The sequence below is a fragment of the Arachis ipaensis genome, chromosome B10 (assembly GCF_000816755.2).
Source record: "Arachis ipaensis cultivar K30076 chromosome B10, Araip1.1, whole genome shotgun sequence".
NCBI classification, from domain to species: domain Eukaryota; kingdom Viridiplantae; phylum Streptophyta; class Magnoliopsida; order Fabales; family Fabaceae; genus Arachis; species Arachis ipaensis.
Window position 1 is genome coordinate 93,283,698 of NC_029794.2, and position 13,274 is coordinate 93,296,971.

General features: G+C 35.2%; 1 protein-coding gene and 1 long non-coding RNA gene across 2 annotated transcripts; one reads left to right on the forward strand and one right to left on the reverse strand.

The window, feature by feature from the left end:
• LOC110267601 lies at nt 1,709–3,963 on the reverse strand. The gene is made up of 2 exons (XR_002355401.1): nt 3,575–3,963; nt 1,709–1,917 (listed from the first exon to the last, which is right to left on the reverse strand). It is a non-coding gene; the product is annotated as an uncharacterized LOC110267601 (long non-coding RNA).
• LOC107620792 lies at nt 10,227–11,078 on the forward strand. The gene has a single exon (XM_021114597.1). It carries the CDS (start codon nt 10,227–10,229, stop codon nt 11,076–11,078), a length of 852 nt encoding a protein of 283 aa, XP_020970256.1.

The following is a 13,274-nucleotide window of genomic DNA, read 5'->3' on the forward strand; positions in this document are numbered from 1 at the left end:
GTCGTCGCCGGGAGTTGTTACAAATAACCAAGCGAAAAGAAACACGGTCTCTCCCTTTCTCATTTCTGTCACATCACTACTTCGATTTTAAATATACTATCGGAAAAAAAGCTAAAATTAAAAATTCACACACAAACCTAATTGCAAGCATTTGCTTTTAAACGTATTTTAATTAAAATATTTTAACTAAAACTAGTTTTCACTCAACCATAATTATATTAAATACAAACCACTAAAAATAAGTTTTATTTAATATTATTTAATTTATAATAAACTTAATGTAATAAGTTTTAGAAAAATCTATTTTTTAATTTCTTTTCTTGTACTTAAATTTATTAATAAAATATAATAGAATATTAAAATAAAATCTATAAATTTATTTAAAATTATAAGAAAAAGATCATGAGATTCATGGGATCATCTTTGTCTTAAACGATGGCCCTATATCTTTCTCTCCCCTCTAAGATCTCCTTTTCTTTTTTTTTTCTTTTTTCTCTCCTTTCTCTCTCCTCTAAGGGTTTTCCACTTCTGGTTTTATTTTAGATTTTTGGTTTTTTTTCTTTTAATTTTTTTTCTTAGTTTTAAATCTCAATAATTCTCCAGTAACTTTTCTCTTCTTTTGTATTATAATATTTCTTTTCTATAGTATTTTAATCTCTTTTATAAGTGTTTTAGATTTGATTATACATGTTTTCTAAATCTAGAAAAAATATGTCAATAGAAAAGTTTTTTATTCACAGAAGTTTTTATAGGTCAGGAAAGTGTTTAAATCTACTCCTTAGAAGAGAAGAAAAATTATCTCATTACTGAAATAAATAATTTTAAAAATTATTACCAAAATCAGCAATCCAGCCTTATTTCGTTTACAGTATAAATGAGATAAGTTTCCACATATCTTGTTTACACTGTAAATGAGATAAGGCACATGTGCGTGACACGTGTATATCTCGTTTACTGTGTAAACGAGATACATGCAAGCTTATTTCATTTACACTGTAAAATTGCCAGCTTTCTCGTTGAAATTTTCCTTCACTTGATGTATTTGTTAAGTGATTTCAGGTTTCCAAGGCAAGTATGGGTTGAAGAAGTGAAGGAAAGAGCATGCAAAAGGGAAGAAACTATGAAGAAATGAAGTTTGGAAGTTTCAGCACGAGTGCGTACGCACAAGTACGCATGCGTACGCACAGGAGGGATTTGCAAGCGATGCGTACGCGTGACCCACGCGTGCGCGTGGATGGATTTTTGCACAGCGATGCGTACCCACGCGTATGCGTGACCCGAATTACGTCAGCTCATTAATTGCAAATCGTTGGGGGCGATTTTTGGGTCTCCAGAACCCAGTCCAACTCATTTTCTGAAGCTATTTAAGGCCAAAGTGAAGAGGAATGAAGGGGGGAGGGCAATTAGGTTTAGCTTTTATGATGTTTTCTCTTAGTTTCTAGAGAGAGAAGCTCCCCCTCTCTCTAGAATTATGGTTTTTAGTTTAGTTTCCCTTTAGTTTCAGCACTTTAATTCTTGCTTTAATGTAGTTTATAACACCCTCACTTTAGCACGTCATGATCGTACTAAAAATAAGGGGTTACTAACATGTTTTCCTTTATTATCTATTTAATATTGAGCCTTTACGTCGATATCGCATTTCAATTTTTAAGAAAATTCTAGAAAATGTGTTTTTATTAATTAAAACCACATATCAAAGATCTTCAAGTAATAGTAATCACATAGTTATTACTAATAATAAATTTCATACAAACAAATTCAATATAAAACTCGAAAACATTACTTATCCCTCTGGGTAAAATAAACTCCTAATTAACAGAGGCGAGGGAACTCTATGAAAATAACTCAACTCATAACTTACTCAGATAAAACTAATAACCATCCGCGGCTTCAAGCTGAGTCTTTGAACCTGTGTCACTGAAAGGGTTGAAGATTTTGGGGTGAGAACAAACCACACGTTCTCAGTAGGGAATGGGAATGCCATAAAAATAATGAATTTAATGCAAATAATTAACTTACTTAGTAAAACTATTTTGTTAAACCTTTGGAAATACTTTTATTTCTACTTCAGATAAATAATTACTTTTCTTTAAATTTCTAAACTCAAAACAGATTTTAATCACAAAATTAGTCATACTAACCATCTCTCAGCCACATAATCACATTTCAACCACAACATCTCACCTCAATACATTCTTGAACTAATAGCACAAGTAAGGGATTCAAACCAATATACAAACAAGTCAAATAGCACAATCAAAGAGAAGTAATACAAGCAAACTCAACCAAATACAAATGTGCAAACAACATGATGCATGTCTATTCCTAATGCAGGCCATGAGCTCATGTGTCGGTTGCCTACCTGCTCCCGACATTACCCGGGCATGAGTCCCAGATATGACTTTTCAGATGCATATAATGTGCTTATAAGTCATACGGCTAGGCCGCATACAGTGTGACTTTCCAAATCAATAAGTGTACATCTAAAAAACAGTTCTCAGTGTGTAGGCGTCCCCACTTTACATTTGGCACTAAGGCCCAAACAATGTCACATCTGCTCTCATGTGGCAGTCATTTCATTAATTCATATATTCCTTTAATCTTTGTTCTATGCTCTCCTGTGGCAGAGATTGCTTTAATTATCTTACTTTCCTTTACTTTTCGTTCTTCCTCTTCTTTTCTTTCTTATCAAACCGAACTCAAAACATAACTTAAAGCAAAATTCCTTCTCAAAAGATTGAGTTTAAAACATCATACTTTTCTTAATAAATCGGTTTGAAAACAAAACTCTTTTCGTAATAAATCGAAATCAAGTAATATTCTCAAATTAAATTTACTTTTAAATAACACTTTAAATGAAGTCTTAGAGTTTTATAAAAATTTGGCAACAATTCCTTTAAAATCCGGGTTTTGCCACCCTTCAAGGTTCCCAACCTAACCACCTTTCAAACCCTTTTTAAAACATTTTCAAGTAACAAATCATTTTGAATATTCATACCGTTCAAAATATCAAATAGAATCAAATCATTTTCTTTAGAGCTAAGCCTCTTTCTATTTCAATAAAATTAGCCCGTTTCGAATCTTTTGCTTTTGAAATTAAAGGAAATTCATTTCTTCATTCAGACTTTACAAATCCCTCTGACCATACTCGTTTAACATTTAATACTAACCAAAATCACATTCTTGCGTATTTTTACCAGCCCTTCATCAGCACCTATTCATCATCATACTAATACCAAAATCAGTTACCACCACTTCCATAACCATAAATTTCAGCATTAAACACAGTCTCAATTCAAATCTAATTCATAAACTCAAATCACATTTCAATTTAACAAGCAACACCAAATTGACCAACACTCACAATTACAACCAATTCTTATCAATTAGACACACAAAACACGTGTAAATTATTTGCAATTACTCAATAAGCTTTTTGGCATTCTTATATTAAAAATTTATAATTTTAAAAACGAAACCCCCTTACTTCCGTATGAAATCAAAATCAACGAAAGTTCTGGAAAAACTTTCTGACCGAACTACTGAAGAGGAAAGCGTCAGAAATCATCTGTACCTCCTAGAATTCCAGTTAGTCGAACTCAAGGGACAGGAGAGCTACATCACCGTCGACTTCTACCGAACAAAAGTAACACTAACATATAAAGGAAGAGGATATGAACACTTTTATCGGATTAGATTTTTTATTGGAATTACAAATCTCAAGAAATCGAAGTCGAAAGATCAAAGGGAGTCATGGTTTCCTCCCTCACCCACGGTCTCTCTCTCGGCCTTTCTTTCTTCTCCCTGTCCGTGGCAATAATGAATTAATGAAAGGAGATAGGTAGAGATTTTGATTAGTGAGGATGGTGAGGTGTCATTGTTATATATGTGTAGATGTATACATATGAGCCACGTTTCAATCTCTTTTCTTTGATTCCCTTAAAGGCTCACGGTTATATATATATATGGAATCTTCATGTTATGAACACTTTTGTTATTTTAATTCCAATTAATGCAATTTTATGTTTTCATGTCATTTATTGCTTTCTCTAGTTGTTATTGTTACTTTCTTACCTTTGTAGCTGTAGAATGTATTTTGATGCAATTTAATATTATTTTATTTTCATGCACACCAAGTGTTTGATAAAATGCTTGGCTTAGTCTTCACTTAGTTTTTCTACACTCTTGGCTTGAAATTGATGACTTTGGTGATCATTGAGTCATTGATGTCCATTCTTGTTTAATACATTAGAGTAGTTAGTTGATTTGGTCTCCATTGACTCTATGTGACCCTTAGTGTTGACATAGGACTTATGGATTGAAATTAACTATGCCTATTTGACTTATCTTTGATGTAAGGTTGACTAAGTAAGATTAACTCTTCATAATCATCATGTGTTTGTGGTCAATGTCTAGGATACGTAACCTTAGCTCTCAATTACTTGCCAAGATGTTTTCTTGCAATTGAAGTTTTCTTTCCTTGTATTTTATTGCTTTGACTTTATTGGTTTGATGTTAATTTCTTGCATGTTTAGTTTTCACACCTTTGGTTGAGAAAATTGGATGTTTGGGTGGAATTGAGTTGTGGATGTCCATTCCACATTGTGTGAGAATAGTTAATTGGTTTGGTTTCCATTGACGCTAGTCTTTCACTAAGTAATTAGTGAGTTGACTAGGACTTATGGATCGAGATCAATTATGCTCTTTTGACTAATTCTCAAGGAGGATTGACTAATTTGGATTGATTCCACACAATTGCCATGTTTATGGTCCATAACTAGGATAGGAATCCTAAATTCCCCAATTCTCACCAAGAGCTCTTTTTAGCATTTCATTTCCATTTTCATTGCTTTAATTGCTTTCCTTTTAATTCCTTGCATGACCATTTGCTTCCTTACTATTTACATCTCTTACTCTCTTGCTTTCATTTCCAATTCCCATACTCTTTCTCATAGCCAATAATTGTACACTTAATTGAAACTCCTAGAGAAGAACGACCCGGGAGTCTAAATACTCTCGGTTTATCTTTGGTTTGAATTGTGATAACATTTGATTGATGATCAATTTGTTGGGTTTGGACTATACTTGCAACGCCAATTCCATTTTGATAATCAAATTCCTAACCTATGCTACCAACGAATTGATTCTTGTTTTGATTGATTCTAAACCGGGAATAATTCTCTTATCAAATTTGGCGCCGTTACCGGGGAGTTGCAATGGTGTTAAGTTATTGGCTAGTGTATCTATGTGAATATTGTAAATAACTTGCTTTTGGTTCTCTTATTTTTGTCAATGGTTAGGATTGGGATCCCAGAGGACATTGGACATTCTAGCACTGGTGGGGAAGTCAAGCACAAGCCACCATAGCAAGGGCTCTCCCAATTGTCTAACTTAAAGACATTAAATAAAAGTGTTTGGTAACACCTTTCTAACCCTTTCTTTGTACATAGTTTCAATTTATTGCATTTTGTCTCTTGTAGATAGTTTAGCTTAGTTTAATTTCAAGCTTAATTTGCTTAGATTTTAGTTTAGATTATGTGTTTTTGATGAATAATATGTTTTGGGGTTGAAAAGCTATTTTGGATGTCAAGTTTGGTGCCTTAGAGCACTAAAATTTTTTGAGAAAAATAGAGCATGTGCGTGCGCACACACCTGTGCGTATGCACACAACCCCAATTTTTGCGTTCTGTGCGTGCGCACCCTTCTGTGCGCACGCACACGAGCTTATGTACCCTCTGTTGGGAGCGTTAGCACACTTTGTGCGTCCGCATCCCCCTTCTTTTGTCTCTGTGCGTCTGCACGGACCTGTGTGCGTACGCACAGAAGGCGTGAAAGCTGGCCATTTTGGACGTTTCATATTTCAAAAAAAAAAATTTGGCTTTCTGTGCATGGGCACAGCGCACACATCAAAACATGGCCTCTGGTGGCGGCGTTGGCACGCATAGTGCGAACGCACAACCAGTTTGAGTTTTCTCATTGACGCGTACGCGTCCCTCACGCGTACGCGTCACCTCGCGTTTTTCCCACCTCACGCGTACGCGTCGATTTCTTTTCTTCGCTGCACCGCGCGCACGCGTCCTCGACGCGTACGCGTGACACCTCGCTCGTGCGCACGCCCCTTTGTGCGTACGCACACCTCTGTTTTCTCACTACTACACTTCTTTTCTTCCCTTCTCTCTACTTCTTCTCTCCTTCTTCCTTCCACCTCTCTTTTCTCTTACTTTTGCCCACTTCTCTACTTGCTTTACTTTGTTTTGCTTGTATTTCATTTTTAATTTAGTAATTATATTAGTTTTGCTTTAGTTGTTTGTTAATTAAATAAGTTGCATGTGTTTGCTTAATGTTGATTGGGTTGCTTCTCGCTTAAATTTTAATTTGATGAATATGTGCACTATGTATCAAGTCTTTGATTGCCTTGATGAATTGTGAGTTTGATGCATATGTTGTCGCGACCATATGTGTTAGGCTATATCCTTATTTGGCAACTTCATTATGAGTTGTGCACTTTTACTCTAGTGAATTGAGTTGAACTACTTAGCCATCATGGTTCTCAAGTGAATATAATCACATAACAAGGTATTTGTTTCTTGTTAATGCCTTGCATTTTTTTTGGGTCGACTTGACTTGATTCTTATCAAGACTTGTCAGTTTTTGTAACAAGCACCTTATACATGTGATTATTTCATTATTCCTAAGGGTGATTAAGTAGTCTCTTCTCATCATTGAATTGGTTATTGTTAATTGTGCCATTTTCTATTAATTTAGCGCTTTCACTTGCACAATTTCAATATCTAATATCTCAACACTCAATTCACTTTTAAGGTTCCCTAGGGTTGGTTGTGCCTTAAGTGTTGCTTATTCTTTACTTGCACCCTAGGCTTCTTAATTGAGGAACATGCTATTTCTTTTGCTTTTGTGGTTATTGTTTTACCCGATCAATGTGTTGTGTTCTAAATTGTGTGCGTATTTAGAATACATACATTGCTTTTTATCATACAACACACATCTTACTTTTTTTCAATTGTTGTTTAGTTGTCTACAAAGCAACCAGAACCCCCGGAGCCCACCCGCTGAAGGTGGAGCCTCAAAGCCCTTCATCCCTCGGATTGTGTTCGTGCACGGAGGACCATGCAACCTTTAAGTGTGGGGGAGGATTCGTCATTTTGGGGGAGTAAACTTGCTTTTTCCAAACACTTTGCACTTTCATTTTTTGTTTTCTTTTAGTAGGTTTCTTGTATATATTTGGAATTTTTTTTTACTATTGCATTGCATTTTCTTTTGGTATATATATCATAGTTTATATCTAGCTATTGCATGTTACATTTTTTTGCATCTTTTCCTTAGTATATATTTTATAGATAGAAGTTGTGATTGGATGATGTGAATAGTATAATGCCTAGTCAATTTTGTCCTAATTATTCATGTTAATTTTTGTTTGTTGAAAACTAGGAATAGAACTAGGAAAGATTTTGAAATTGCATCCATCACAACATACATACATACATACATACATACATACATACATACATACATACATACATATAGTAAATAAGTTTGGTAAAATAACAAAGAATTTTTAAGAAATCTCTTTTTGGGTATTCCATTGATTAGATTTGAAAATTATTTTTGAACTTGCTTGAAGTATCTTTTTATGAAACATTGAAAAGAGCTTGAACAAATTACCTAGTGAGATTTGAGCTTAAATTGTGTGGTTGCATATTTTCAATCACAAATTTTGTTCTTGTGTGTTATAAACTCCTTTTATGATTGTGATCTTAGATTTGTTTTAGTCTATATGTCCTATATTTGTTGTTTTGGATTGCATCTAATATGATTGAGACCATTTCTTGAAATTGAACTCACAAACCCATATGGCCAATCCTTGCATCTATCTTTGTAAACCACTTTTTGAGCTTTTAATTCCCTTTTGTTCTCATTATAAGCACAATTATTCACCCTAAGTGAAAAACCATTATGTCCATTGATTGTATCTTTGATTAGCTTGGGTTTGAGTGTGTGTGTGTTAATCAAGTGTGGGGGAATTTGTGGGGAACATTGGTAGTTAGTGCTTTGGGTGTTCATTGAAAATATTTGGAAAAGTGAGAAAATACTCATGCATTCATTACTTGGAACATATGCATCTCTCTTTAATTATAAAGAAAAGAGAAATTTTGGTGTATATATATATATAAGAAAAAAAAAGAGAGAAAAAGAAATGATAATAAGAATGTAATAAGAGATGCATATGTGGTAGAATTGAAAGGAAATGCATGAGTGAATGTGAGAAAGGGATACATGGGTAGCTAGGATTGTTTTGTTATGTATATAGGATGATATATAGGATTAGGTGGATGCTTGAGCTAATCAAAGATCCAATCTATTAGCCTGCTTAACCATATTAATCATACCCTTACCTAAGCCCCATTACAACCTACAAAAGTCCTCATGATATTTGCATTCATTCATCAAATATTAGTTGATTGTTAGATGACTTGCAAATCTTTGAGAAACATGATTAAAGGAGGATTGAGTGATTAAATCCTACACACTGAGCGATTAGAGTGTAAACACATCCGGTGAGGGTTACAATTGCTCAATTCTATGTCTCCATTGCTTATCTTGTATCTTCTTGCAAGTTATTGAATTTAATTCTAGAAATTTCAAATCAAATCTTTGGACATTGAGTATATTGCTATATTTGCTTTGCCTTGGTCCTAAGTTTCTACTTTGGATTGATTGAAATTCTTTTGTTTGTGTTTACCAAACTCAATAGAAAGCATACTGTAGATATATATAGATGGCATTTAGTATAGTTACATGCATGTAGGTAGTTGCATTAATTAAATAATTACCCCTTCATTCATCTCCTTTGAGTGGTTTAGCATGAGAACATGCTATTGTTTAAGTGTGAGAGAATTGATGAGTCCATATTTTTCGATATATTTTGGTTTAATTCGAGTAGATTTCATCACATAAACCAACATTTATTCATCTAAATAGCATGCTTTTGTGTTTTCTTCCTAAATTGTGCTTGAAAGTAAAAATATGCTCTTTTGTGCTTAATTTAGTCAATTTTAATTCACTTTAATCCCATTTGGTGCCTTGATGTATTTGTTAAGTGATTTCAGGTTTCCAAGGCAAGTATGGGTTGAAGAAGTGAAGGAAAGAGCATGAAAAAGGGAAGAAACCATGAAGAAATGAAGTTTGAAAGTTTCAGCACGCGTGCATACGCACAGGAGGGATTTGCAAGCGATGCGTACACGTGACCCACGCGTACGCGTGGATGGATTTTTCTGAAGCTATTTAAGGCCAAAGTGAAGAGGAATGAAGGGGGGCAATTATGTTTAGCTTTTATGATGTTTTCTCTTAGTTTCTAGAGAGAGAAGCTCCCCCCTCTCTAGAATTAGGGTTTTTAGCTTAGTTTTCTTTTAATTTCAGCACTTTAATTCTTGCTTTAGTGTAGTTTCATTTATATTTCTATGCTTTACTGTCTTTATCTTCTTCATCTCTTTTGTCATTTTCTCTTTTATGTCAATTTTCATTCTAATTAATGCAATTTTATGTTTCCATGTCATTTATTGCTTTCTCTAGTTGTTTGATGCCAGGGCATCTTAGGCTAGTTTCACTATCCTTTTTTTTTGTTTTTGATAGGTTTTATGCACTTTCTTGAGTCATAAGTAAGCAATTTGGGTAGAAATTCATGCATACCTAAATTCATCCAACTATGGTTAATTTGATGTAATTTCATGAGAATTATGTTATAATTACCTGTATGCTAAGAATGATAAGAATTCTCATGACTTTAGCAAGGCTTTGATGCATGTATTGGTTGATGATAGGTGAAAGAAAGCATGGAGGAAGGTTGTAGAAGGAGCCTGGAAAAGATGAAGAAGAAGCAACGTTGGTGGCCAAGTTGGACCACCAACGTTGCCTCAAACGTTGGAAGAGAGGCAGAGTAATTGTCTGAACAAGTTGCTGATGCTCACGTTGGAGGGGGCGTTGGACATCCAGCATTACCCCCAACGTTGTGATAAAATATTCAATTCTGGAGCCAAATCCCCAAACCCACTGATAGCTTCCCAAGTGACACTGAGAAGAATCCAAGAGGAGGAACACAAAATGTGAGATGGGAAGAATGTAAGGCAGTTACTCTTGCAAATGAAGAAATCCTGGAAGAAGATACTAGTAAGCCAATAGAGCATAGCCAAGGAAATTCCCAGAGCAACATGGAGAAAAAGGAACAAGGAACTGGATCTGTACAAAGAAAAGACTCAACAAGGAAGGAAACTTTGAAACCTTATGTGCCAAAGGCACTATTTCCTCAGAGACTCAAGGGAGATGAAAAAGAAAGGTCATATTCAAGATTCCTAGACATGTTTGCATCTCTCAGTATCAACATTCCCTTCCTCAAAATCCTTAAACAGATGCCTACTTATATCAAGTGGATGAAGGAGCTACTAGCTAGGAAGAGCAACCTGAAAGGTGGCCAAACAGTGGTGATGAACAAGGAATGCAGTGCTCTCATTCAGAAGGACGTACTCCGGAAGAAAAAAAATCCAGGGAGCTTTCATATTCCCTGTACCATAGGAGAAACAAAAATTGACAGAAAATTTTGTGATCCAGGAGCTAGCATAAATGTGATGCCTCTATTTCTTATGAAGAAGTTGCATATCAATGAGCTGAGATCCACTAATGTAATAATACAATTGGCTGATAAAACTCAGAAGCAGGCTGAAGGAATAGTGAAAAATGTGTTAGTGGGAAACTACTTCCTCCCTACAGACTTTGTTATTCTGGACATGGAGGAAAGTTACCTCCATCCCATTATTCTGGGGAGACCATTTCTAGCTACTTATCGAGCACTCATTGATGTAGAACAAGGAGAGTTGATACTGAGAATACAGGATGAGCAGCTCACTTTCCAGGCCTTCAAGCCCGTGCATGAATCTGAGCAAGAGAGCAAGAAATTAAAGGAAGAATACAGTGAGAACTCTCTAAAGGAAAACAGCAATGAAACACCAGGCAAGCATCTGGAGCTTTCCTTGATGGATAAACAAGAAGCTCAAGAGATGAAGTAACCAATGGAGTTCAAGGAAGAGCCGAAGCTACAAGAATCAGGAAGAGTAGCTAATGAGGAACCCTCTGACACAATAATCACTGGAGCACCACTGGAAGAAGAGAAAAGAGTTGTGAAGAAATTGCCAAGGGGATGGAAAAATAAGAAGATTCCTACAAGAGGGTTTTTCCCCTGGAGACAAGGTGATATCAATCCACCATCCACAAATCCCACCCCATCTTCCAACCATTCCATCTCAGTTACCTCAAGTGTTCAAAATCAGAAAGGTCCTTTCCCTAGAGCATTTGGAAATTGTCAAGGAATCAAATGGGGACAGTTTCACAGTGAGAGGAGAGGATCTCAGGCACTACAATCCATCCTAACAGTAAACCAACCATCAAGTTAGTGACGTTAAAAGAGTGCTTGTTGGGAGGCAACCCAACCAAAGGTAATTCTCTTTTCATAGCTTGTCAATAAAAGACTAAGTAGATTCTCTGCATTGCAAGGAGCTAAGTTTGGTGTTGCACACCAAAGAATTTTAAGGATGAATGTGTAATTCTAAGTTTGGTGTTCTACCATGGATTTCATTAAGAACACATTGCACCCTCAGCATAACTAGTTGTCACTAGCTCCAACCAATCAGAGAAACTACTTGACTTGTTTAGTCTCTAGTTCAGAATTTATTTTCTAGTTTATAATTGTTTACTAGTTCATAGTTTACTTTTTTAAATAAAAGTACTTGATGTTCTTTGCATAGATTCAATTTGCTGCATAAGGCAAGAAACTACGTTTGGTGTTCACACACCAATCTAAGTTCAAAAGCCTACAAACATACATGCATGATAACAATCTCTCAAGTGCTTGGGGAATAAGCAACTTCCAATAACTTGCAGGAATTCAATCAATCTCTTAGAAGGAATACACACCATTAGCTGAGAGCAAAAAGAAGGCACCACCAAGAGGTTGTATTGTTACTTAATTCCATCCGCTTTGAAATGCTCTAAATTGGAAGTATGAAATAGTCAATTGTAGTTTAAGTTGTTTGCATTCTGTTGTATCAATTTTGCAATAAGTATGCTAGCCTAAGTGTGTGTGCTTTCACCTTCACCCGTTTAAATGCTTGTCTTGTCCCCTGAGTCTTTTCAATTTGAATAATAGAAATGGTTGAACAAGAAGTGGAATAGTTTCTTTTTAGCAAGAAGTGAAATAACAGTAAGTGGTGGTATATATGTTTGATTGTGTAGTAGCTCACTTATAATGAATAAAAGGATAGATTGTTCCTCTTTTAGTGTAAACTAGCATGCTGTCTATAAATCTTAGCAAATAAAAGTCCTTGGATGAAAGAAAAACAAATAGAAAAAAAAAAAGAAAAGCCAAAAGTGGCAACAAAAACAGAAGAAAGCAAAAGAATAAGGCTAGATACCAATAGCTTGGACCTTAGGACATATGCCTGTGGTGTCTTTGTACTAGGATCTGCTTGGATGATTAGGTTCTATGGAGTGCTTTAACACTTGGTAACTTGGGTTAACTAACCCGGGATTATCAATCGAAAGTCCATTATCAAGAGCAACCTAGTTACAAGACACTTAGTGACCTAAAGAAGTGCTGGGCATCAATGTCCTAAGAAGAATTGTGAGCCAAGTGTCTATAGTAAATATGTGTTGAGTACAAATAAGTTAAGAAACTGCTACAACACATGACACTGAGCTAAAGTTTACAGAAAAAGAAAATAAAGAAAAGCAATTACAAAGGATGAGTGAATAATAAGAGGTCATAGCAGTGTGTTAATGGATGCTTAAAAGAGACAGTCTATGCCTAAAGATCAATAAAAAGTGAGCTACTCCATTGTCTGCATAAAACCCCATGAGCTAATAATAATGACTTGCTGATATGAACATCACCTTCTCTTTTATTCTTTCTTCTCAAATAATTCATTACTTGCTTAGGGACAAGCAAGATTTAAGTATGGTGTTGTAATGCCAGGGCATCTTAGGCTAGTTTCACTATCCTTTTTCTTTGTTTTTGATAGGTTTTATGCACTTTCTTGAGTCATAAGTAAGCAATTTGGGTAGAAATTCATGCATACTGGTGTGCGAAATCGTGATCATTCCATTCCTTGGTAACGGCGCTAAAAACTCAATACGCATGTTCATGATCTTGTATCTGTTTCACAACTTCGTACAACTAACCAACAAGTGCACTGGGTTGTCCAAGTAAT

Bases quoted from the DNA above. Each gene is read 5' to 3' on its own strand.
- LOC107620792 (XM_021114597.1), top strand. From the start codon at position 10,227: ATGGAGAAAAAGGAACAAGGAACTGGATCTGTACAAAGAAAAGACTCA.